At 40.4% G+C, this 27,106-nt stretch overlaps 2 protein-coding genes across 6 annotated transcripts in view; one reads left to right on the top strand and one right to left on the bottom strand.

Annotated features, from left to right (window-relative positions):
* GABPA (GA binding protein transcription factor subunit alpha) overlaps positions 1–17,257 on the bottom strand; it is a 32,570-nt gene extending 15,313 nt beyond the window's left edge. Inside the window, exons 1-5 of one of the 3 annotated variants that reach the window (XM_037065123.1) lie at positions 17,153–17,257; positions 12,518–12,620; positions 9,435–9,579; positions 6,112–6,196; positions 4,989–5,234 (exon numbers count right to left, since the gene is read on the bottom strand). In XM_037065123.1, the coding sequence (XP_036921018.1) occupies positions 4,989–5,234; positions 6,112–6,196; positions 9,435–9,579; positions 12,518–12,594 (553 nt within the window). In that variant the 5' untranslated portion in view covers positions 12,595–12,620; positions 17,153–17,257. Of the gene's footprint in view, positions 1–4,988; positions 5,235–6,111; positions 6,197–9,434; positions 9,580–12,517; positions 12,621–15,297; positions 15,377–16,646; positions 16,891–17,152 lie in introns of those variants that run through there. The other 2 variants (XM_037065122.1, XM_037065124.1) reach the window with 2 other exon arrangements.
* ATP5PF (ATP synthase peripheral stalk subunit F6) lies at positions 16,885–26,544 on the top strand. Of its 3 annotated transcripts, none has more exons than XM_037065127.1 (4): positions 16,885–16,965; positions 21,296–21,467; positions 25,708–25,832; positions 26,373–26,544. In XM_037065127.1, the coding sequence occupies exons 2-4, from the start codon at positions 21,307–21,309 to the stop codon at positions 26,408–26,410; spliced, it is 324 nt and encodes a 107-aa protein (XP_036921022.1). In that variant the 5' UTR covers positions 16,885–16,965; positions 21,296–21,306; the 3' UTR covers positions 26,411–26,544. The 3 variants fall into 3 exon arrangements, with proteins under 3 accessions (XP_036921022.1, XP_036921020.1, XP_036921023.1); XM_037065125.1 differs by lacking the exon at positions 16,885–16,965 and adding an exon at positions 17,260–17,358; XM_037065128.1 differs by lacking the exon at positions 16,885–16,965 and adding an exon at positions 17,284–17,358 and having other exon boundaries at positions 21,300–21,467.
* Positions 26,545–27,106: the final 562 nt, after the last annotated feature.

Raw genomic sequence — 27,106 nt, 5'->3', positions numbered from 1 at the left:
ACATCTCACACTCGAACAAAATGGAACAGGGCGTCAAAACTGACTTTTCAACTTAATATTCCATATACCCAAACTATCAATCATAGTAAAATAAAGACATTTTCAAATATGTCTTGAAGTATTATCCCACAGGAAAGGGAAAAAAATCTTATTTCCCATGTGCCCTTTCTTAAGGAACTTATAAAAAGAGAATGAGCCTTGGCTGGTGTGGCTCAGGGTACTGAGCGCCGGCCTGCCCACCAAAAGGTTGCTGGTTAGATTCCTAGTCAGGGCACACGCCTGGGTTGCAGGCTGGGTGCCCAGTAGGGGGGCATGTGAGAGGCAACCAATCAATCCAGAGATCTCTCACACACAGATGTTTCCCTCTCTTCCCCTTCTCGAAAAATAAATAAAATCTTTAAAAGATAGAGAATAAAACTAAAAAAAGGAAAATGGGAGCTGCAGCACTGCAAGGACGGATGTGCAGGTTTGTCCTGAGATGACGGCTCTATGGCGTATCGAGAAAAATATCCAACCCAGAGGCATAGAAGAATTTGGGAAAAACAGGCGGAAAATAGACCAATGGCAATGAAAGAAAGTCTCGGCATATACAGAAATCTAACTGGGGGCAGAGCCACACGATGCAGAGCTGTACACCTGAAACCTGTACAGTTTTGCCAACTGTCACCCCAAAGAATTCAATGAAAAAATCTAACTAAACAAGTCAACTGGGAACTTCAGAAAAACTAAAGGTGTAAATATAATCACGGTGGTACAAGAAACAAATCACTTCTCTAATGCACACAATGACTAATGACAAACAAAAGTTACGTAACAATATTAACAAAACAGGGAAAGATAAGGTCTCGTTTTGCAGGGGACAGAAGTATGAGAGAACTAAACCTCAACTGGTCTAACGGGAGTTAATAGTAACTAAAAGTCGTGAAGTGAAATGTGGCTGAGACCAGCGAGCAGGAATGAAGAAAGAAAAGCCATGCTAGGGAACAACAGTTTTCCTAAGACTTTGTTTAAACCAGACTTGAAAGATACATAACAAATGACAGACCCCTCCCACAGGGCACGGGCTGGGTGGACCTATGGAAGTGGATAGCTAGTCAGATCTGAATCGACTATATTATTCTTTATTTTCTGAAAACATGTATCACACTTTTAAATGTTAATATTTGACAACTCTGGAAACCAAAAACATGAGTATGTGCCTTTTTGATTATTCAAAGAACTGGAAAAAATAATCTCAGCATATTCATCTTTTCAATATTCCTATTTAATAAAGAACAAGAATATATTTACTCTAATCTTACTTTTAGTCAATTTTAACATTCTCCATAACTTGATTTGACCAGACTTTTAACTACTATAATTTTATTAGTTTCTTCACAGATATTTAATGTAAAGTAATAAAAAATTTTAAAAAGAATTAAAGGTATATCAAGAGGTGGCTCTCAGGTCCTCTCAAGATATCAAACTGATGTGTGTGAAGTGAAGTTGAGAAAACTTTCCAATGTGGATCAGTATTTCAAAGAGATTTGAAGTACTTCAACCAATTAACTATATTTAAATTTTGCACAGAATTAAGCAAGTAGCAAAAAAAAAATTACTCTTAGGTGCAGAATAGAAACCTGAAACAATAATTTCCAATGAAAATAGTAATCATTTCTAAAACTTTCTGGAAGGTAACAATTTCATTTAAAAAATCGCAAATGATATTTTGAAGTCTCTCTATACCAAAATAAATTTCAAATGTCTTAAAAGAACTTCATTCTAGTAATATTCTTTGTAGGAACTTTGAGTCAGAGTTTATAATCTGCCTATCTACAATTCATATTTATACATTACTTCCATAAAAGATTCTACTAGAAGAGTTCTTGTTGAAAGTCTAGCAAACTCTAGAAAATAGAATTTTAAATGTTTTTACCCTATCTTCTTTCCTTTTTAGCATTCTCTCCTTAAGAGATGACGCCCAACTTACTAAGGTCAAGAACACCATTCATACCAACTTCAGATGTCAAAGATAACTTAACAGTTTCATCCCATCTCTGAGGAAAGGCTAGACCCCATCCTTCGAGCTAAGCTCTTTTATGTTGCTGTGCTTCAATCAATGCCCCTGCTCCTTGCTTATTCAGTCTCACCTCCTGCTAGTTTCATACTACACATCTACGAATGCATTTGTCACCACCAACTCCTGAATCTTCAATATTATTTATTCCCCCCAAAAGTTAATATTAAATTTTCTCCATTTCTTCAATGTTTATTTCTAGTAGTTCAACTTTGTCTCCACCTATATAGTTTATCTAAATCTACCCTGAGACTCTGATCACCGTATTTAGTATCTATTACTCAGTCGATATTCTTTGAGTTTTTCAGTGGCATTCAGACTTTTAATCATCTAAAACTCTTCCTCAGTTTCAATAACACTACATACAGCTCTCATTTTCCTTCTATCTCTTCAGTTATTCCATTTCTCACTTCCTTTTCCTAAACTCTAATCACTGACAAAGTCCAGGAACCAGCCTTTAGCATTGTGTTCTTTTCCATTTTATCTCTCTCTCAGAGACTGCATATACTTTTATGGTTTTAGTACAAGTACAAATTCAATGTGACTGAGTCTCCCAGACAATATCTCTATCCCAGTTCCAATCTTGTACACCCGAAACTACTTTTTGGCTACGTCCATTTAACATGTACTATTACTTCAAAATCACATACTATCAACACTTGTCCTTGACAAATCTGATATGAGACTTCCCTACCAATTGGCCACCAAGTTCTGGAATGCATGGACTGACTTTACTGAGCACCATCAAAAACCCGGCATTTAATACAGTGCCTGGCATACACAGTTCACAAACTATGTAATGAAGATGCAACCAATACTTACTAATATTCTAGCCCTATACACCAAGATTGCAAAGTCACATCAACATCTAAATTTTATCTCTCCACCCTCGTACAATTGTATTCGTCAGTTGCTTAGTCCTATCACTGCTTTGACCCTCTTCTTTCTATACCCATAGGAATGACCTAACCTAGACAGTATCACCTAGCCACACTTAAAACTGTAATACTCATGTTCTCCCTTCACTCTCTCTACTTATTCCAACTTGTCATACACCGCTGCCACATTCATTTTCAACTGTAAATCCCATCAATCCAGAACAGCTGTATAATGCTCCAAAGTAACTCCTTATCCACTACACTTCCTCACTGCTCAAGCACACTCCCACCCCCCAGCTTTATACATACTATTCCTGTCAGGAATCTCCTTCTGTGCCCAGGAATTTCTTTGTAATAAACCCTTTCCTCGTTTCTGCCAGGCCACTATGACCTCTCTGAGATGCTAACAGCATGTTTCCTTTACACCAGCTACTGACAGCTTAAACACATGTTACCATTATGGCAATTATCTCTTTTCATCTACCTTCCCTCTCTTTAACTACACTGTGAATACCCTAAGGGTAGAAAAAAATTTTAATACAACGGTAGGCTGTGTAATGACATTTTGGTCAACTATGGACTGCATTTACCACAGGGTCCCGTAAGAGTATAATGGAGCTGAAAAACAACTGTCACCCAGTGATGCTGTAACCATCACAACACTGCAGTGCAAAGACCGCAAAATCAACAGGCTGTGGTCGAGATGGCGAACAGCTTGATTTGGGTGTAGGAGGAGGACACTGAGGAGCTCCTAGAGGTGCTTCCTGAGGAACTGATTAACGAGGAGCTGGAAGGAGGAATGCAAAGCTATAGACGAGGCAAGAGAAAAGGAAACTGCAGACAGAAAAGAAGAACCTCCAAGAAAATGTATAGTAGGAGTTCAGCGGGAGCATTCTCAGACTTCAAAAAACTCTTTAAAAAATCTGAAAACATGGACCCCAACACTGGGAGGTTTTCATAACAGAGAGGAATGTTCATAGTGCATTATGTGCTTACGAATAAATCTATGATAAAAAAAATCACCACCAAACAACAAGCAAACCACTGTAGACATATTTCAGAAAAGAGTGACCCCCCGCCCCCCAGAGCCTGGGGCAGGTCCTTCAGGAGCTGTTCCAGGGAAGGCGTGGTCATCGCAGTTGATGGCTGCAGGTGTGTCACTGTCCCGAGGACCTCCCAGTGGGATCTGAAACACGCAGGGGCAGACGGTGGTATGGACAATTCTGCGTCTGTGTAGGCCTAGGGTAATGCATGTGTTTGTCCTAGTTTAAAAGTTTAAACTAGGGTTGAGATCTACAGAAAACATTTTTGTACAGCTGTATAATGTGTTTGTGTTTCAGCTAAGCGCTATTACAGAAGAGCTACAAGTTTTAAAAAATTAAAAGTTTATAAAATAAAAACAATACAGTAAGCTAAGAGGTTAATTTACTGACAAAATAAACTTTTGTTTTGGTAAATTTAGTGCGTCCCAGCGTACAGTGATCACAAAGTCACGAGCAGTGAACAGCAACTTCCCAGGCCTTCCACATTCACTCACCACTCACTCCCTGACTCGCCCAGACCACGTTATGTCCTGCAAACTCCATTCACGGAAAGTGCTCTCTACAGGTATCGCATTTTAATCTTTTATACCAAACTTTTACTGTAGCTTCTCTATGTTTATATAAACAAATGTTTACCATTATATTACAATTGCCTACAGTACTCAATACAGTAAAACGATATACAGGTTTATAGCCTAGGAGCAACAGGCTACACTATATAGTCTAGGTGAACCATACAGGTTTGTGTATCAGTGCTCTATGTTTGTACAATGACAAAATGGCCTAACAACACATTTCTAAGAACATATCCCCATTGTTAAGTGAAACACAATTGTATTTCTTTGTATTCCTAGTACCCAGGACAGTATTTATCCATCATGTGTTATGGTAAAAAAAAAAATCTTCCTGGAAATTCTACATTTAAAACAGATTATAACTTACCCTAGTATCTTCCATGTCAAGCTTAATTCTTATTATTCTACCTACCACGTAATTATGTTTTTTCCTTACCATAGGGTATCCCAAGGCGCTCCTGCTCTTTCCTGTAACCTTCCAGCGCGGCAGCCCACCTTGTCACTTGCTCCGAGGTTTCATCTGAAATGGTTGTGATGTGTTTTGTGCCATCCAGAGTTATCACCTGAGCCTCCTCAACAAGATGCGCTTCTGCTTCGGCGTGGTGAGCATCTGGGTCAATAACCACTTCGACTGTTTCCGCAGGTTTGACAATCTCAAGGATGTTGAGCTTTGGTTCAATTCCTTAATGTAAATTAAAAAATGTTTAAATGAAAACACAAGTCACTAACAAAACTGAGTTTACTTTATACGTTCTCAAATGACAGAGCAAGACTCCATTTCAAATATGTTTAGCAATATATCTACAGAATTCAACAGATTACTATTAAATAATAAAAATGATTCCATAGAATCTTGGTAGTTTAGATAACAGTGTTATATCAATTAATATTCCCTGATTTTGATAAATGTACTGTGGTCTTTTAAAAGAACTCCTTGTTTTTAGAAAACACACACACTGATGCATTTAGGAATAGAAGTGAATTATGTCTAAAAAAAATGTGGGGACAAGGAAGAGAGGAAAGCAACCTCTTCGCAAGTTCCCCTTTTTGTGCTGCACTGCAGAGATGAGAGCTCCTTGCAGTGGTGGTTCCCAGGCTGACGCAGGCGCCAGGACCACTGACATGGGCCTTCTACTGAGAAACGAGTTAAGAGGGGAGAAGTGGGCACACGGCATCCACCTTTGGCTGCTGTGTTTCACGGCAAAGGCAGCAGGGTTCTAGATGGCAGGCAGGGAGGGCAGCAGCTTCCCTGGCAGCCCAGCACTGTGGTTTGGCTGAGGCATTCCCAGAAAGCCCATTAGAACCTGTTCTTCCAGCCCTCTCTCTGATCCTGTTACTACTCTACAATATATCCCTTCCTCATTAAACTAGGAAGAATGTGTTACACTATCTGCTTCACCTTGACAGATAAAATAAGTAAATCAAAAGCATGAATATTTGTCTATAATACTGCAGTAATTTAGACAACCATCTAAAACACCCAAAACTTATAAAAATTGAGTTGCCATATTAGAAAGACACTAGTCAAGTTTTAAATAACTACACCAATATTAACTTACCTTGGTAAGAGATTACCTGTACACTAAGCTGTACAGTTCCGTCTGTCTTTACTCCTTGGTCAAATAAACTTCGTTCTGGATCCAGCTAAACATGGTGAAAATGAGTAACGTTATTTTTACATAATCATCTGGTTTAACAAAAATGTACCCAATGGACTTAATTACTGAGGCATACTAATTAAATTATAAGAGCACACTTAATTATATCAGTTGTCATATCATTTAATTCTCTGTCAAAATTTGAAATATTTTAACCACTGTGTAAGTAATTAAGGATAACATAAAGAACAGAATTCATTTTAAATGGAAGTTTTCTCTAGCTTGGGAGTCTAGTTTAGGATTTTAAATAATGCCAAAAGACAACTGTTTATTCTGCACAAATATTTAAAATAGAAATAATGCAATTTATCTGTCATGAAAAAGCAATGGTGTTTAATTAGTGGGGGCAATTTAAATAAATTAATATAATATTTGCTGTATCTCCCTTGTAACCAATGACGCACATTTAAGATCACAGTTAACGCTAAATCTATGATCACAAAATTAATAAGGAACTAATGAGTTAACTACCTGACCTAGATAAGAACACCTTTAATTATAATTCTATATCCTTTAAATCAGTGCTTCTCCCCCTTCCTATCACCTTATCATGAATGCATTTCACACAATGACAAACCGATGACAAAAAGTAATTCTGACGTTCATATATTTTCTCTCATTAGTTTAAAATAGGCTTCCACTATAATTATCTTGAAAAATTAACAGCTCTATGTGTCTGAATGTCATACAGCTGGAGGTACAAAGCTCCTCCACTCTCATTCCCAAGAGTTTAGTCAACATTGTAGTTATCATACAAACTGATTTTCTAACCATTAAAAATGTCGTCTGTGTAAAGCCTAAAACTTTAAGTGACTATACATCTAACTTAATCAGGGATGAGGCAAACTGTGTAACCCTGCAAACACAGAGGTCAAACTTGGCAGTTTCACTCAATATAACAGTCTCTGCCTGACACTTTGTTAAAAATTCTCCTAATATCAAGATCTCTCCCCTCTTTAGTAGACACACTGATATTATCCACTGGAAGTGATGGCATGTGCAACTCTGAAACTGAGCTCTCAGGTACTGAATATAATCAGTAGTTCAGTACACCTGGAACAAGGACAAAACTCAAGCATGGTATTAATCTCGGGTAATACTCCTCAAACAATGCAACTCAGCTGTTCCGTCAGCTTTGAAGTCAACATCCACCTGAAAATTACAAAAGCCGTACCGCAAGCAGCAAGTATTCTGACTCCAAATGTCTATTTGCATTAACTGACATGGAGAACAGAAGCTGCTATTCATAACCTTTTTGAGAGGGCTGGGGTGAAGGACAAGTGCAAAATGCCTTAGATCCAAGGCTAGCTCTAAATTCTATAACACTACGAATTATGCGTATTTCCATTTAATCAACAAGTATTTTTTGAAAATCTATGATAGGCTGGGTACTTTATAGGTCACATTTTCAATGTCGTTAGACCAAGTACCATAAAAGCAGCAACAAATGTTAAAGCTGAGAGACAAGATACCAAGTTGGATTCCCTTTATCTTAGATATGAGAACAATTAGGTAAATGACACTGAGTTATTCAATACAAACTTTCTTAAAAGTCTGCCTCAAACAACTGAAGTGTTTTGAAGTCACAGAGGTCTGGGTTCAAATTCCACTGCACTCCTGTGTAGCAGCTAAACATTGGGAAACTATTTATCCCTTTTAAATATCAGTTTCTGTATCTGCAAAACATGATTAAGAATATGCTGACACAGACTGATGCGAAGATCAACCCACCCAGAGCCACACCAGCCTGCACTACTTCATCAATTTTTAATGGCTGCCTTGAATTCCAATCTACAGAACTTACTGATCTAATCCCCGTTTTTGGAACATTTGAGTTATTTTCAGTGTCTGCATAACCACGCAAAGAGCATCTCATATGTACACCTTTGCTTACACAGGCGAAAATTTCAACTTATTGTACATCAAAATCTTGTTTCAGCCCTGGCTGGTATGGATTGGTAGATTGAGTACTGACCTATAGACTGAAAGGTTGCCAGTTCGATTCTCAATCAGGGCACACGCCTGAGTAGCAGGCCAGATCCCCAATTGAGGGCATGCGAGAGGCAACTGATTGATGTATCTCTTTCATGTTGATGCTCCTCTCCCTTCCATTCCCTCTCTCTAACAGTAAATAAATAAAATCTTTAAAAAAATCTTGTTTCAAAATAATAGGCATATGATTGTAATTTTTAAAAAATGAAAGTAAAAGTTCTATAATACATATGAGGAGGAGAAAAATAAAGAATAAGATAAACCAAACAATCCAAAAGATTAGTATAAGTTAGTATTACAAACAGTATAGGAGAAAATGGGGGCCATCTGTAATAGTGTCAACAATAAAAAATAAAAGTTAAAAAATAAAAACAGTATAAAACTCTAGCATATGATCAAGGGAAGTCTGCAGAATCTATTTGAGCAATCCTATCTAGGCTACTACCTTTTACGTATTAAAATATGCTGCAAACATAATATATTGCTATAATACCACCACTGGTAAAATCCTATTGCAATCAACTCCAAGAAATGTAATCACTGGAAAATGAAATTCTTGTCCAAAATTTACTGCTGAAAGGTAATGTAAAAATCATTTGGTAAAATTATCCCATTTTAAGATGAGAAAAATAATGCATAAACAAATTAAAAACTAGTTACAAATAGGGTGAGGAGCACACACTTCTTTAGCTTCCAAAATCAACGTGCTTCCCACTACTGTTTAGCTCTAATCCAGATTTAAACTTTCCATTTTATATTTGTGAGAGTAAAAAAATGTTTGATTTAGTACTCAATTTTTTAAGTATAATTTTTTAAATGTTATTTTAATTGTTGTTCATGTACAGTTTTCTATCTTTTACTCCCAGCCCAGCCCACCCTTAAATATAATTTTAAATGAAGAAAATTTTGCCAAAAAAGTCTCTCTGTGTCTATATTGCTTAAACTTTACAATGACACCAATCAAATACAGTTACAGATACCTATATTGCTTTAGGGAGGCCAGCTGCCATGTCAGGAGCAGCCCTACAGAGAAGCCCATGTGGTGAAGTGAACGGCCCTGCCACCAGCATCGTGAGTGACCTTGGAAACAGACGTGCTAGCCCCAGTCAACTCTTCAGGTGAGGACAGCTCAGACTGACAGCTATAGAGATTAAAGGCCAACGACAACAACAGAATACTTCTAATGCAGACTTAAATGCTAAAACATAAATCTCAAAAAAAAAATAGGTTACCTGGATATCTTGTAGACAGATTTCATGAGCATCCAAAGAACACTGTAGTCTTGGTTCTAGTAGTTTCTTTAAATTGCCTATTGGCTCATTGATGTCTATGGCCTGGCTTACACATTCAGCTGGGGTGTAGGTTTGTTCTACAATGCTAAACATTAAAGGATGTAACGGTTAACAACTCCATTTTACCCTGAAAACTAAAGTAACGATATATGCTCAAACCAAAACTGAATACCAGAAAACACATGTCTGGTGTTTGAAACCTGTCTCTGCACAGACACACCACTCACAGTGGCAGTGGCAGACTCACTACCAGCCAGTGCTGCCGAGCTGCATACTGAACTGCACAAAGCAGCACTGGCTGAGATTTACAGCGCTGCTGCAGACCCCCCACCCCATATACAAACACACACACGTATGCAGGCAATCTCCCTTCCCAACACAAATACAACTAAATGAATGTAAGTTATAAGGTATGAAAATACAAGTTACAAAATATTTTCCACTTATTTTAATCTGAAAACTACTGGTTATAATCAGCATAGTTCCACATTAAAAAAATTCTTCCTTTAAAACTCTCTTAGGGCTCTCTTGTATTATCATTTCATACTTTAAATTCTATGGAACTGTAAATTCCTTAAAGGTAAAATCCTGGGTAAATAATTCTACATATCCTTGGTAAATCCTCATTTGGGGCCAAATAGAAGACAGACAACAAATAATATTTGCTGAATTGGCAAATCTGGAATTCAAGTTTCACATGTTTAATTTAAATATGATTTAAATCTCATTTGTAGTTGTTAAAAACAGTGTGTACTTAACAATTTGTCAAGTTGCATTTTCACATAAATTTCAAGTATAATGCGATGTACATGACACTCAATGAATATGTATTGCCTAAATTCCTTCCAAAACTTCTGAAATTTATAAAATAGACCACTCGTGATTGAAATCATATCATTTTTAAATCATTATAAACTACTACTATCATTAGTTAGGATAGAATAATTGGGTCTTTTTGGCTAAGTACTTTTACTAAATAAATTCTTCAGCTATAGCCCCATGGGTTATATTTTTCTTTTTCTTTGTAACAATGATTCTTTTTTAAAAATTAGATGACACTTTTTTACATAATATCAACATTTAAAACATATAAAAGTATTTTGCTGCCACCATTTAAATCTTGGGAGAGTTTATACAAAAATCTGAATCACCGGGTTCTCTTGAAAAAGCCTGGATGATCCCATCACTGGACCTAAATTCCTACGCAGCAACCATCTGCTACGGCTGACTAACCGCTCCCTTTACACAGCCACCCCCCAGGTCAGCAGAGTAACCACCAACCTCTTACCGGAGACAGGGGGTACGGCAAAGTTTCTCTGTAAAGGGACAAACAGTAGAAACTTGAAGCTTCATGGACCGTTTGTGGGTATGTATATGTAAAAATAAATATGTGCATGTCAGGCTCCAAGAAGCCCAATTGTCCTCACACCCTTTTAGAGTTCTTGCCACATTCTACCAAGGCTGGACTGGGTGACCGAAAGACTATGGCAGATGTGACACGCTGCTTCTCAAATCAGGTTACGTAGAACACCACCACGGCGTCCATTTTGGTGAGCACGCTCTCACAGGACATTTGCCCTCAGGGAGGCCAGCTGCCACGTCAGGAGCAGCCCTACAGGGAAGCCCATGTGGTGAAAGGTTCTGCCACCAGTATCATGAATGACCTTGGAAACAGATGTGCTAGCCCCAGTCAACTCTTCAGATGGGGACAGCTCAGACTGATAGCTTCACTGCCAGCTCATGGAATGCCCTGAGCCAGAACCAAGTTCTGGGGTAATCTGCTACATGAATGAATGAATGAATGAATGAGTGAATATATACATACACACATATGAAAATTAAGAGAGAGGTATAGTCTCTGTTGTCTCTTCTTCTGGGGAAAATAGCATAGTCAAACACTCTGAAACCCTCCATCAAAAATTTAATGTCTCTCAAGCAGTCATGACCTTTTGTCAGGAAAATATTCCCGTGCCAAGGCATGGTGGCAGAGGACAGGACTGAAGACAACTAAAACAGGGTTTGCCTTACCAGGTAGAGCCAGCCCTCTCCTCTGAGAAGAGGCGGTAGCGCCAGTAACCACAGCTTGCTGGCAGAAAACACAGGGAGCTGAGAAACAACTGGTATAAATCTAGATTTTGACAGATGAGTGAGTTCTAGAGATCTGTTGTAGAACACTGCTTATTGTTAACAACGCAGTATGGGGCACTCAAAAATTTGTTGAGGGTAGATCTCCTATGAAATGTTCTTACCACAGTAAAACAAAACTTCAAAAGAATTAAGGTCCTAAATTTCAGCTACACTCTCAACACGCAGCACCCTATTCAACCTTAGTAATTTGGTCCATTCACACTGAAGTTGTTCTAAACTTTATTACTATACAGAAGCCCTCTACTACTTCAGTTCATTTCACTCTCAGCAGATTAGCTCATCTCCTGATTTACAGAGTAAAGTAGGAACATTAGTCTTAATCTTCCTTAACCTTCTTCTTGACTCCCAAACCTCTATTTTTACCCATATTCTCCCCCTTGGATTCTGAACTTACGAACACTGCCCTCCTTCCAAGAATGAACATCTTTCACTACAGGCTTAGCATGGTGCACCTAATTGCTCCCACTTGTATGCCTCCTCAAATACATTGTGGCCTCTATGAGAGCACATAACTGTCTCACATACACTCCTGACAATTCATAGCATTTACTTATAAATATTTGTTAAATATTTCGTGTTGTGGATTAAACTCTTTAGAAAATAAAAGTTACCAGCACTGATGAAAGAAAAGAGAATCAAACAGGGTCCTATAGGATAAAAAACCGTCACAATCAACTGCTTGATAATTACTAGCTATGCATATAACTGTCTGTAGTTACAAATTCATTAAGTCAGAAGAAAAAACAATACATTATCCCCCCAAGTGCTAACTTCAGTTGAAAAAAAGAAAGGCCCCAAGAGAACTTTGGCATCATCCTTCATTTTCATCAGGTATGTCGATAATATAAAAGGCGGTAAATTCAGGTAGCACTGACCTTTCTTCTGTGCACTCTGCCTTCTCTGTTCCATCAATCTCAATTTCTATCAGCTCTTCTGCTTCTCTTTTTGTCATGGTTGAAGTATTTCAACAGCTCAGCCCTGTAAGAGTTAAATTTTAAGACATTTTGATATTATCTGCACAAACAAATGCTAAACAAGAAGTAAAGACTCAATTCAAATAAAAGCAGAGGGCAAGTAGAAGAGGAGGAAGTAATCTTCACAATAAAAGAAAGTCCACAAATGATAGTGATAAACCATAGTTTTTGTTAGATTGTGCTTACTAGTCTGACATGAATCCTTCAGCATTCTACTGGACTTATCTGGATTTCTTTTCAGCCAATTTTAGTAAATTAACTCAACTTACTTCAAAATCAAGTGAAAGGTTATGTCAACTATAGTATAGCAATTTCAGTAAGATTCAAACCTACAGCTTAAAAAATCAACATGGAGCTGAACCACAATTGTTCAGCTAAAAGCTGTACTCTATTAGAACAAATAATGTACTTTATTAGCATTGCACTGATAGAGTGATATAAAATTAAGGTTAATCCTAGCTATGATTTGTTACAAATTACAGTATTTTATAAGTGCCAGTATAATATTCTAAAATAGAAAAATAAACTAACAAAATAGTTATCAATTTGCACTTTGTTGCAGTAACTCATTACTGTAGCACCAGGAAAGTACTACTGTCTTCCACTTTAGAAAGGGCTGGATCTCTCCCTAGGTCTCAACATCTCCAACTACTAGGAAGGTGGCTTTCTGACAACTTAGTTCACAATTAGCTGGCATCCAAATTAGATGGCCTGGTGCAAAAATGGTCTCATTTTTCCCACATTATTAAGGTTATTCTTACATGTCCCCTGTAAGAAGGAAGAGGGCGATGTTCTGCACTAAAATATACATCACACGTGTCCAGCAGATTTTTTTGTGGGATAATGAAAGAATGAAAGACTTTTCTTTTCTCTGACCCTGGCCTAGTAAGACTTTTCTTTCCCCAGTGAAGTGTATTCCTGAAGACAGTAAGTGTAAAACTAGAGTTCATCCTGAGCACTACGGAAAAACAGGTGGTGTCCTACAGGACAACATTAGGTCCACCCAGTTAAAGGGGTATTTGTTTGTTTATAGATGTACGCAAAATATTTTAAAAAGTGCCTCACCCTTAGTAGGCACTCTATCAAACTGTGTTGAGAAAACAAATACTGTAAGAACTATTATACACCATATACAAGTATATTCAACAGACAGGCTACAGAGTGAGAAAAGATATTTCCAGTATCTAAGTGACAAGAGAAAAATAACTGCAATAGGCAGTAAACTTCTGCAAACTAATAACAACCCCCTCAAAAGTCAGGATAAATTAGAAAGGCAGGTAAAGCATACCAGCAGGAAATACATAAAAATAAAAATCAAAATGGCTGAGGATATGAAGATATGTTCAAATTCAAATCATTCAAAAATGCAATGCAAAACAAGGAGCTTCTACTTGATACCCGTGTAGGTGGAAAATCAGAATGTTGAATACTGAAAAGAATTAGCAGGGATATGGGTACGTAAGAATCCTCTGCCTCTGTTGAGAGAGTACAGACAGGTCGAGTTATTCTGGAGAAAAACCTGGTAGCACTTGTTCAAATCGAGGATGCTTATACCTATGACCCAGCAGTCTTGCCCTCGGATCAGCATTCCAGAGATAGTCTCATACTGATGGGTAGGGATGTTCAGAGAAGCTCTGTTGGTGAGAGCTGGAAGCTGGAGCCCATGGAAAAGTATCCGTGGTAGGAAAGCATTGGCTTATAAGAAAACATGAAGGAAGCACACACCGTGGAACTTTAGCAGAAGTTAAAAACAAGGAAGTAATGTACACGCACACACACAAAATCATAAAAACTGCTGCATACCAAAAAAAAAAAAGTGAGAAACAGTAAGGTTTACAACAAAACAGAACTTTAAAAACCATTTATGTTTTATTTTCAGGGCCTATAAGGAAGTATACTTTCCACTCCATAACAAATTTTAAAAAACCCATCAGAAAACAAGTGAGTTTTCTCAGAATTTTGGAAAGTATAAAAAAGCATATGAGGAACTAAGCAGAGGCTGAGAAATGGCCCTAAAGGTTATCTGCAGTTCCCCATAATATAAGCACTAAAATAGGGAGTTGTTAAAAAGAAATGCATCCTGCCATCTTCCAAAAAAGTTATAGATCAGTCCCTAGAAGGTATCAGATAAAGAAACCTAAATACTTCAGGAAAAAATACTCGTAGACTCTAAATTGATCCCTTTTTTCTTTCTCTCTCAGTGCTTTAAATTTAGCCTTGAAAGCAAGAGAGAAATTTGGGAAATTGCCCAAATCTTTTATATACTGCTTGAGTGGATTTCAGCTTTTCTTCTGGAACCAGAAATCTTTTTTGAAACTTCAAATGGAAAAGAGAACATTGATTGGAGCCTTTCCATCAAAAGGCCTGGTCTGGACATCCTGGTTTCTTTAGATTCAATCTAACCTGGGGTTCAGAAAGCTTCACAAAAGGGATACAAACTAAACTTAAAAAGTCCAGAAAAGATGAATGTTCCTTAAAATAGTTATATTTAGTATTCTCTTGTGAAGTCACAGTTAAACTTGAGGATTTTCTTTTTCGTTGGAACACATTATTAGTTTAGTTTAGGAGAATTTTCCCCAACATTTATATGTAACATAAATCTATCTTTAATAATATATATTAAATACTATGTAAAATATATATTTAGTATAAATATGTAAGTACAATCTGGGAGTACCTACCTGACTGACTGCACATTTTCTCAAACTAGAAAAAAAAGTTTAAATACCAGAAGAAATTAAAAAAACATTTTTCTTTTTGAAAATAAAGTCAGGAGTTAAAAAAATGTAAAACACATGTATTTGTGCATGGGGAGCGGGGGAAGCAAGTGTAGAGAGATTAACAATTGGTGACCTTCCCTCCTACCGGGTGAAGGTGTTCACTGTATAATTTTATTGTTTAATTTTCCTACTTTCTTATAGATTTGAAGTTTTATATATAAACTTGGAGGGAAATAAGTAAATAGTTTAAATGTAGTATTCAGCCCCCACATGTATTTATGAGGAGCCTCAATATAGCATCTGGCTCAGTATTTATTTTCTTCAATACTATGCATCATCCCTCCTAACACATAGTCCTGTTAAACTGACTTAAGTCTACCTAGTGTCAGAGTATGTCTGGAAATACATAAGCTTGGGAAGTTCGGATCAAACCCAGACAGGGGTATTCCCTTTACGTAGTATGCAGAGAGCTGATCAGTTTCTTCCGAGGCGTAAGATAACTCAGTACTAACCACGTTATCACTGCCCAGTTCTCCACTTTGCTCCAGTGAGCCCTTCTAAATCTTTGCTCCTCCCACGGGCCAGACTCACTGCGCATATTTCTAAATCACGACTCATTATCTCGCAATGCAGTACGAGGCGGTCTTCCCTGCCGTTAACCTAATCAAACTAGGATCCCTAAATACCAACACGCGAAAGCAGCTTATCTTCCAGCACACAACTAACTTAAAAAGTTGGCAAACTATATTAACCCATTGTTTTCCCTGTCTTAATGCCTCCCTTTAAAAATAAACCCAATGAACTCTATATACACTAACAAATGGCTGTGATGTAACTATGGGGGCAATTCTAGAAAAAAAACAACTGGATTTGAAGTGAGAGCGAATCGCTGAGACGGCGAGACTAGTTTAACATTATCCTTCGAAATCCCGGAGCGTCAGGATCACATCCTGAGCATGGACACTGAGGACCAAGGCGGAGAGTCGACGAGGAAACAGTGAGGGAAAAGAGAGGCGAAAAGTGACAGGAACGGCCCGGGTCCCGAGGGCGCGCGGCTGCCCAGAGCCCAGCGCCTAGAGCCCAGCGCCGCGCGCCCCCCGCCCCTCCCCTCCCCTCCCCGCACTGCCTCCCCGCCCCTCCCCACCCGGCTCCCTCAAGTCTCCACGAACGGAAATGGGAGTCACAGCGCCGGGGACCAGCGGAAACAAAACACAGAAGCGGCCGCGGGGGGGCCGCTTTGGGGAGAAGGCCCCGGAACGGAGCCGGCCCGCGCGGGCCCGCGCTCCCCTCCTCTGCGCTGCCACACTCACCCGCTCCGGAATCGACCCGGTCGCCCCGCCCGCGCTCCAGAGCCGGCAGAGAACGGCAGTGGTACGAACTCCACGTGCAGCGTCTCTCCGGTAAAACCTGCAGCTCCCGCGACTCGAAGTGTGAGGCCCCTGGGCCCTTCCCGCGGAATCGGCGCTTAGAAACTCCAACCCCCCTCCCGCCTCCCAGGCACCCTCGGGTCCGGGACTACAACTCCCAGCAGGTTTCGCGAAACGAACGCCCGCGGCAACGGAGGCTCACGAGGCACAAGGGAGCACAACGCCCCAGCCCGCTTTGTTTTACACTCCTGTCACTTTGTCGGTACGTTCATACACCTCAACAACCCAAGGAACGGGACTGCTGACTCTGGGAGGGAGGGACTGAAGTAAGGGAAAGGCCTGTCCTAGTACGCATGCGTACACTGCAAGGTTCCCTAGACCAAAAAAGAGATCAAATTTGGAGGACAAAAGATGGCGGAGGACTCGCTAGGGGACCCGGAAGCACTTACCCTCTACTTCCTCTTATTTGCCTTCTACCTCACCTAGAGCCGTCCGGTCGCGGATTGTCTCCGAGACGCTTCCTGTTCGGTGTGTGCCGACCGACTGAAACGGCAGCCCATAATGCATCGCGATGGCGGGTGGGGCGGAGCCAGGGCCGGAAGTAGAACTGTGGCGGCGGTGGTGGTGGCTCTGGCAGCTCCGGACTGAGTGCAAGGTGATCAGGAGGGTAGCTGGGCTTGCTTGGCCTCTTGGAACGCCCATTCACAATTTATTCACGGGGTTGGGCTGCGTATTACCTCTGTCCTTCATGAGAAAGCAGTTTTCTTGCCCGGGCACCTTCACGGCCTGGCCCCAGGTCACCGCAGATCTCGGCGTGTTTAGGCCTTGACGTTTGCCCTTGGCTCGATATGTATAGCCTTGTTAATAACACCCGCTCTGAGGGCAAGCGGGGGTGGTGTGGATTGCGGGGACGCGGGAGTCTCATGGGTCCGCAATGGGGCTGGGGCAGCCCAAGGTCATGCTCATGTGGCAGGTCTGCAGCCAGGCCTGTCCAACTGGGAGTGCGGGAAATTGTTCTGAACTATTTAAAGCAGAACATGCCCTATAAGAGGTAAAAGTGATAGCCAACTTAAAATTTCGCAGCCCACTTAAAAATGCCGGTAGTGCTAAAACATGGTTAGGCAGAAGTGTTTTGCACTTACTTTCCTTGCACAACCCTGCATCTCAACTGTCCTAAGGAACCAGACCGCTGTGTGGGGCGGAGGGGGTGCTTGAACTAGCAGAGAGGCCAGAGTGCGCGGGCGAACAGTTTCCAGCAGGGAAAGAGGGTCAGATAGGCAGATTGTGAATTGACTTGAAGGATATGCTTTGAAGAGGCAGCGAAAAGACTGACCTTTTGGCTGGTCAGTCTTCAGTGTAGACAGGAGAACCATGCTGCTTCTGCGCTTGCTGTACCCTTTTCTTGTTGCTTTCCCCCATCTTTTCTGTATCAAATCTCTATTACAGGCTCTTGTGACAGTCCATAGACTGGAATAAAGAACACATCACAGTTGGTATTTTGACACCTGTTTGTGTAATAGCGTGTCTTCAGCCGGCCAGTGGACAGCCCACACTCACTACATATTTAATCAATAGTAAAAAAATGAAAAGGGGAATAAAGAAAAAGCCTGGTTTTGATAGATTATGTGTTCATTTTTTAAACAAGTTGAATTTGAGGGCCCTAAAGGACTTATGAAGGGGTGTGAGCTGTTGAATGTATAAGTTGGGATAAAATTAGAGATGTGTTTTGGGAATAATTAGTACTTAGATGATAGAAATTGAAAAAATGAAAATGGATTTCACTCATGTTGCCATAGGAATAAGATGATTTTTACAATCAGAGCAAATTAACTGTGGGACTACGAGCAATTTAATAACCTTCCGTAGACTAGCTTTATTACCTGTAACAATGAGGTAAGAGCACCTTGCTTTAGTTCTTAAGGGGAGTGCCATAAGGGTACTAGGAGAGACTATATGAGGTCAGTCCAGAAGGTATCCAGCCATGTCATATGAAAAATAGAGACATCTATTGAAGAAGATCCAAGAAACATTGTACATGGGACAATGATGTCTCATTCCCCTTCAAAGTAGGCGCCTTGGGACCTCACACAGTTCTCTCAGGCGCCATCAGCTTCCTCTTCGTATTTTTCTGAATCCCATCAATGGTCTGAAATAGCTTCCCTTTCAAAGGTGATTTTAGTTTTGAGAAAGGCCAGAAGTCGCAGGGTGCCAAATCTGGGCTGTAGTGGGGCTGAGTCACCTGGGTGATTTGGTGTTTCACCAAAAAACTGCATGATATGTGCATAAGCAGGTGCATTGTTGTGATGAAGCTACCAGTCAGCAGCTGCCCACAGCTACGGCCTTCTGAATCATCGAAACAGTTTCCCTGGAGGAATGTTCAAGTTTAATGCAAAATTTGATGCAGATTTGTTGCTCTACTTGGCTCAGTCATTTTGAATGTGAGGGCCACACAATACACTTGCTCACTTAACAGTGTTTACCGCCCCCACAGTGAAGTTGTCATTGTTCACGTGTGTGCATTCCAGTGCACTCTCCTTGGCTGCCATATTACATAGATGTGCAAACCATACTTGTTATATTAACAAAGGCTGGACATTTTCTGGGCACACCTTGTATATGAAAGGACTTTGCAAATTACCTAGGGCTGAACAAACATTAAATATTTTTATTGCTGAGTGTTAAGCATGTCCTTAAATTGCCAGAAAGGAATATATACATTGAGTTGCATGATTTAAACAATATGTTTGTGTCCACTCAGATTCTACCTTGGACTAGGTACTTACCTCTAAACCTCAGTTTCTGTATATGTAAAATGGGAATAGTAATCAGCTTAAGGTCATTTGTTGTTTACTTGGAGTCTTTTCTAATGTCTTTTTCTCTGATGTGGTATAAGAGTGGTATATGATGATTTCTTTAATTTCTTCAAAGAGTTTGCTATCATCCTGGCAGGGGAAGGGTATTTTGTTGATTGTATAATTCCTTTTTGTAGTTTTTATGTGCTATTTCAGGGTTTCTCCACCTTGTCACTATTGATATTTTGGACCAGGCAGTTCTTTGTTGTGGGAAGGCTGTTGTCACTACAGGATGTTTGGCGGCATGCCTGGCTTTTACCCACCACATGCCGGTAACACACCACTGGGAACAACCAAAAATGTCTTTAGACATTGCCAAATACCCCACCCCTATTCGAGAGCTATGCTGCTCTACTCTCCTGTAGGTTAGTGCTCCTCAAACTCTCGGTGGTAAAGGACTCCCTACCCCAACCTTTGTGGATACTTTTGAAGAATACAATACAAATGAATTACCAGAAAAATTGCATGGAAGATAAAATAATGAAGCCATACAAAATACAAACATTAATTTTTTTAAAGTTCAGCAAGTGTAAGTTAATATGCCAAATTGCTTAAAAGTTTCTAAATGCTTATTCCCAATTTTTGTATTAACTCTAGACCAGTGACAGTTTGTATACTACCACTGGTCCACAGGCCAGACTTTGAACAGCAGTGGTATAACTTAATGGGGTCCAGTGTCGGGGTGACGGTGACTATCGTTATTGTTATTGTTAGGCAGCTTGCCGGGGGAGGAATCATGTTAGCGTTAGTGTGTCAGGTTTTCCCTTTAGCTTTAAGGTTCAGAAGTTGTGCCGGGCTGTATTGAGCGGTGGCCCTTGTCATCAGTCTGACACACTGTCTGGGAAGGCCTTTCACTGTAGTAGAGTCATCCTTTTATTAACCCGAGGGAGTTTCTCCTGACTGTAGATGGCCTCCTTATCTATTTTCTTTTGGAATTCCTGTTTTCATATATTTGTCATAGTTTGAATTTTTCTTTGCCTTTGGTCTTTCAAGACACTAAATGAGGTCTCAACTGAGATCATCCCCTAATTTATCTACTGAAATTTTTACTTAGAAAATTGTGTCTCTTAGCTTCAACAAGTCTAAGGATTTGGAAGTCTTTAAGTCCTTATTTTTAAAAACCAGACTTTCATCTCCTTTCCAAATTCTAACTTGTTAATTAAGATATACCTCATGGTTTTCTCTCTTTTGTTGGAAGGTTTCCCTGCTGGTTCTTTTGGGCTTAGATTTGCAGTTGTAACGGGCAGAGCAGTTTCCCCCTTTGTGGGTCTGTAAAGTGGAAACTTCCAGGCTGTCAGTTCTGACTGAGGCAACTGTCTCTAGTGTCCCTGCCCAGCTCTGCTTTGAAGGGTCAGGGTTGTTTTTCCCTCCTGGGAGCGGGCCATTTTCTAACATCCTCGCTGACTTTCCCCTGACCCAAGACTACGTTCATGGAGAAGAAACCCCCGCGCCAAGTGCCGTGCTCTTTCTGTGTGTGACTGTGGTGGGGCTGCGCCAGGCCTGAGCTCCTAACCGCTTCTGGGTAGCAGGGCCTTTTGGTTAAGTAGGAAAACTTGCAGTGGGCGAGGGGGGCTGCAGTGTGGAGCTGGGGTCAGGTGACCCTTAGCATTGACTTGGTTCTGGTGTGCTTTAAGTTCTGTAGCAATGAAGAGCATGAGATTCCCACTCTAGGATGTGTTTAGGCTGTTTTATAGTCGTATGCATATGAAAGTGGGTTGACATTCTGGTGCTTCTCTTCAGTCAGAGTCACCATGATTCTTCAGAGGCTCTTCAGGTTGTCCTCAGCCGTGCAGTCTGCGGTCTCAGTCTATTTGAGGAGGAATATCGGCATGACAGCAGTGGCATTCAAGGAACTTGATCCTGTGCAGAAACTCTTCGTGGATAAGATTAGAGAATACAAAACTAAGCGACAGTAAGTGGGTAGATAATCAACCATGATGTGAATATGAATAATCAAAGTATGTAAGTTTTGATTATTGGTGATAAAATTACTGGGTGTTTCAAAGTGTCTGAGACCTTCCCTCAGCTGAGGGTAGAGGTGTAGAGGTTCATCAGTGTGTCCAAAGGAGGAGACAAGATCCAGTCCCAAATTTATCTTTTTTTACATGGGTTCCGAGGGAGAATCCCATTATATTTATTGTTACTTTAGATACGTCCTTATTCTAATGTCATTTGGTATAAACTAGAGTCAATTTGTAGAAGTATACAGGATCTTGGAAATCGTTAAGGAACTGTACAGTAGTTCCCCTTTACCCACAGATAAAGGGGAACTACTTTCTGGGTGTTCAGTTACCTGTGGTCAACCAGGGTCCAAAAATATTAGATGGAAAATTCCAGAAATAATTCATAACTTTTAAACTGCATGTCGTTCTGAGTAGCATGGAGAGATCTCTCATCCCTGCTCTGTCCAGCCTGGGATGTGAACCACCTCGTTGTTTTGTGTATCTGTGCTGGATTTGCTACCTGCTGTCAGTCCCTTCACGGCCATCTTCGTTACTGCATCTCAGTTGTCAGAGAGACCACATTCACAGAACTTTTGTCAAAGTATATTGTTATAGTTATTCCATTTTACTATCGTTGTTGATCCTTACATCACAATTTCAGGGAAACATATAAACAGCGTTTTTTCTTTAAATTTTTTTTATTCTTACATATTTCTGGGAATATCAAAAGACAGAAGACTCTGAAATGGTATAAAGCAAGTCCAGGAAAAACATGATTACAGTACCCCACAGTTCTGGAGATGAATGATGACCTTAGTCATCATCAAGTTCAACCCACAAATCTTTGGAAAAGTGGTATACCTCGGTTCCTAGTTCCATTTTTTTTAAAGATTTTACTTATTTCTAGAGAGAGGGGAAGGGAGGGAGAAAGGGAAGGGAAGAAACAGCAATGTGTGGTTGCCTCTTGTGTACCCCCAACTGGGGACCCGACCCACAACCCAGGCATGGGCCCCCATTGGGAATCAAACTGGTGACCCTTTGGCACAGGCTGGCACTCAGTCCACTGAGCCACACCAGCCAAGGCCTGCTTCCACTTTTTAAAAAATTATTTAGTTGTCTGCCATGAGCAAAGCAGTGGGCCGTGAACTGTGATGGGCCACAAAGAAAGGAGCCGCACTGCATTTACACAATATTCTTTTTTTTTTTTTTACACATTATGCTTAATATCTGCTAAGGGTAGAGAGTTTGTAAGCAAGTAAATACACTGTAAGGTAAGATGGGCTAGATGTTGACTGAGCACATTCAGTGTTTGGGGAGTTCACAGGAAAGTTATGCTTCTTTCCAGCTAGAGGCATTTTAGAAGGTGTTTTAGAACAGTGAAGGTTTTATCTGGGATTTGAAGGCAGTGTTGGAGGTCACCCATCCCTCTTGAGAATTTCACATTCAGCTACGTGTAATCTTCCCACTTGAAAAAAAAGTGACGAATTTATTCACATGATTTTGCTTATAGCATGAAAGGGTTCTCAGACCCACAGAAGGCCATTCATAGACACTCCCAGCGGGGGTCTCCCTGAGGTTATGAACAACTGGTGTGAAGAGTGGGCAGTTGGATAGGGATGGGAGGAGGATGTCTTTTAGGAGGAAAGAGTGGTGTGAGCTAAGGTCTGAAAACTAGAAAGCACATTTAGGAGACTGTGTGATGCTATATCCCAGAACTGCAGGGTATGACGAGTGTAGGGAGCAGTAAGGGTAGAATGGGGTTAGAGTGAGAGATTGTCGAAGGCCTTGATTATAGACTAGACAATTAAAATACTATGAAAGGCATTTATGAAAAATAAAAGTTGTTCGAGCAGGATGGTGAGGTGGAATAAGATTGCTTTGTATTAGGAAAATAATTTTAATCAGTGTATATTGGGAAAATTGGGATGATGAAAAAAGGAAGATAGATGTGTTAGAAAAATGTAATAATATACCCTGGCTGGCATGGCTCAGTGGTCTGAGTGCTGGCCTTCGGGCTGAAAGGTCACCTGTTCAATTCCCGGGCAGGGCACGTGCCTCAGTTGCGGTCCAGGGCCCCGGCTGGCAGCAAGCGAGAGGCAGCTAACCTGTGTGGTTCTCACATGTGTGTCTCTCCCTTTCTCCCTCCTTTCTCTTCTCTCTAACAAAAAGTAAATAAAACCTTAAAAAAAGAAAAATGTGACGAGCTAAGCATCGGTTGATGAGAATCTTGTTTTTACAGCAGTGGGAGTATAAAAGTGAGAGGTCAGAACACTCACAAGTGAGTTTTGAGACTGGGCCACTGACAAGGCTTGTTGTTACTGGGACTGAGGAGGAAGAGGGTGAAGGGATTACAATGAAGACAATATTAGAAATGTACAACCTTATTCATGGTGTCCCCATTTCATATATGAGAGCACTAAGGCTAAAAATTTAGAATTTGCCTAAAATCACACTGTTCAGTAAGCAGGTGTACAGGGTGGTGGAGAACTGGAGTGTCTTCTGTCCAGAGGTATTGTGGCATTATAGTATTAACACTCTGCACTTTAACTGTCCTTAAAAGCTTGTCCAGTAAGAAGGCAGTGCTTAGGTACACTCTGAACCTAACAAGTCTGGTTCGTTTGTTTGTGCAGACAACAGTGTACAGTGTTCTGAGCATGCACGCTGGGCTGGGATCCAGCTCTGCCACTTACTAGCTCTATGATCTTGGGCAGGTTATTTAACCTCAGTGCCTCAGGTTCCTCACTGTCAGATGGGGATGATAATAACTGTATCACAGGATGTTTGAAAGAGTAAGTGGTTCAATAAATTAGCATGCCTGGGGTTTTCTTTTTAAGTGAAATAGATAAATCTCCCTTGAATTTCTGCTTTAACCCTGTCACCATCTACAGCAAGACAGGCTGGGCGTCTTATAGTCAGTTGAGGATTTAGAGTATGTGTGGCCCCTTTGTACCACAAGCGTGCACATTAACGTTGTAACAGCCTCCATCCAGCAGTAACCAGTCTATTGGTGAGACTGGCTGGATCTTCCCAAAGCGGTTTCCAAAACCTGTAGATCCCAGAGCTGGAAAACAGTCCACCAGAGTATGTGGCTGAAGGCTCCATCAAGAACTGCATTGTGTACGTATTTCAGTGAATATTCAATGCTACTGTTCAAATTCTAATGAATTGTAATTAAGCTTAAATAAAAATTGTTTCTCAGACACATTGCTTGTGCTAATAGTGGCTAGTGGCTACCATGGTAGACAGCAGAAATATAGAGCATTTCTGTCATCAGAGAAAGTTTTAGAAAGTTCTTAAATTAGAGCTTTTTCCTGCCCTGGCTGGTGTGGCTCAGTGGATTGAGCGCCAGCCTGTGAACCAAGGGGTCGCTGATTTGATTCCCAATCAGTGAACATGCCTGGGTTGCGGGCCAAGTCCCCACTTGGGGGTGTCAAGAGGCAACCACACACTCATGTCTCTCCCTCTTGTTCTCCCTCTCTTCCTGTCTAGAAATAGATGGAGTCTTTGAAGGAAAAAAAAAGAGCTATTTCTATTTTTGTGTGTGTGAAAATTCTGCGACATAAGTAAGACCTTATGCCTTTATCATAGGCATGTGTGAAAATATTACCCTTAGAATTTTCACTTATAAATTTTTTTGTTTATTGTTCATTGGCAGGCAGTAACATTATGACAAACACAGAAGAGTTTGTGCAAAGAATTAAGTAAATGTAATTGGCCTCATTGCCAGTCTGTGGTGCTATATTTACTTTCCCAGAGCGCATCTCTAATTTTGTCATTTTATTGCTTAGCAAATAAAATACAAACTCCCAGGCTTAACATTTCAGGCTTCCCATGATCTGGGTCCTGCTGGCTTTCCATTTAAACTGCTTAATAGTCCCACATAAAGCCAGCGCTTTCTCTCCTCCACATCTTTGCTTTTCAGTCTTAGAATATCTCAAGTTAAAATTGACCCAAATGCATGATTTATCACAAATATCACTTTTTAAAATGAAAATTTTTTTCTCATTAGCTTAGCGAAAGTGCTCTCTCCTCAACTTGAGTAACTTTTTGTTCAACTGTGCCTTCGAAGCCATCACATAACTCCCTTACAGCAACAATATTTATGTACGTGTTATTTTACCTTCTAAACAGCAGAATCTCTAGGGGTAGGGAGTGATTTGGGTTTTGTAAACTGGTGCATAAAATGGGTTTTCATGTGCTCGCTTCCAGGTCGTCTGGAGGCCCTGTTGACACTGGCCCAGAGTACCAGCAGGATTTGGAGCGCGAGCTGTTCAAGCTTAAGCAGATGTATGGAAAAGCAGACATGAACACGTTCCCTGACTTCAAATTTGAAGGCAAGTCTCTTTAGTCGTGGATTCAGTCTTACGGAGATCATTTTAAGAGGAGAATCAGTGTGCTTATTTGGATATTTGAGAGGATAAATGTCAGTTAGACGTGGATTTAGTAGGACAGGGATGTGTGCGTGGGGATCTCCAGGATGAGTGTCTGCCATCGGTATAGGAGTTCATGGGACAGAGAGGTTAAATGATGGGGCTCTGAAATCAAACCCCCTGCTCTCGGATTCTGACAGTATCACTCCGGAACTGTGGTCTTAGGTAGGTAACTGGTACCTGTTTCCCACCTACATTAGGGGAGAATTATATCTCTCCCATGTGGTTGTTTTAATTAAATGAGATATGTACAGTCAGTTAATAGCCTGGCTCGTAGTAAATGCTGAATGAATCTTTGGCAGTTGTTACATTTCCCTGCAGATGTTTAGAAACAGCAGATATTCACTAAAAACAATCAGAAGATTGATGAGTTAAATAGCGAAGTCTTCTCAATAAGGCATTTCATTTTAGCATGGCTGAGCTAACTTTTTTCCTTCTTCTTAGATCCCAAATTTGAAGTCATCGATAAACCCCCGTCCTGAAGAAATATAAAATTTATCTGGTAATTTTCACTCGATAAGTTGTGCAACTGATCAGAAGTACCGGAATAAACATACATTTCAACAACCGTTGGATGTTCTTTAATTCTGATTTCAAATAAATTATTTGATGATGTTGGGTGTATGCTGAGTGCATTGGAATCTGTGTTTTAGCATTGTTTTTTTATTAAAATATTTTATTTATTTATCTTTTAGAGGGGGAGGGGAGGAGAGAGGAAGAGAAACATCAATGTATGGTTGCTTCTCGTGCATCCCCTGCTGGGAACTGGCCCCTGCCGGGAACTGGCCTGCAACCCAGGCATGTGCCCTGACTGGGAATCGAACCGCGATCGTCTAGTTCGCAGGCCTGCGCTCAATCCACTGAGCTACACCAGCCAGGGCTGTTTTAGCATTGTTTTTAAATCTTCTCGTTTGGCTATAACAAAGCAGATGGAGAACTTGGATAAACCAGGTACAACCTGTGGGACTCCTCTCTGTGCAGGGCGTCCTTTTCACTGTGGAGACTTGCTGCCCGAGGGGAGCCCCCTGACCTGAGGGATGTCTGCGCAGAGGGATGCTACACCGGAATGTAAAGAAACAGTTTGTAAATTCTTTATCACAGGCCTCTCAGGAAATTCAGGTGTTATTTTGAATGTCCTCTGTGTTTTAACTTCCATCTCCTCCCAATAGTAAACGCCC

This window comes from Sturnira hondurensis, unplaced genomic scaffold, assembly GCF_014824575.4.
Source record: "Sturnira hondurensis isolate 20B ecotype Veracruz unplaced genomic scaffold, ASM1482457v3 Scaffold0015596, whole genome shotgun sequence".
In the NCBI taxonomy this organism is placed as follows: domain Eukaryota; kingdom Metazoa; phylum Chordata; class Mammalia; order Chiroptera; family Phyllostomidae; genus Sturnira; species Sturnira hondurensis.
This window is presented reverse-complemented; position numbering and strand designations above follow the sequence as displayed.

Excerpts from the sequence above, each read along its gene's own strand:
- ATP5PF (XM_037065127.1), top strand. The coding sequence starts at position 21,307 with ATGATTCTTCAGAGGCTCTTCAGGTTGTCCTCAGCCGTGCAGTCTGCG. Across the intron at positions 21,468-25,707 it reads GAATACAAAACTAAGCGACA|GTCGTCTGGAGGCCCTGTTG; the intron begins GTAAGTGGGTAG and ends GCTCGCTTCCAG. Across the intron at positions 25,833-26,372 it reads CCCTGACTTCAAATTTGAAG|ATCCCAAATTTGAAGTCATC; the intron begins GCAAGTCTCTTT and ends CCTTCTTCTTAG.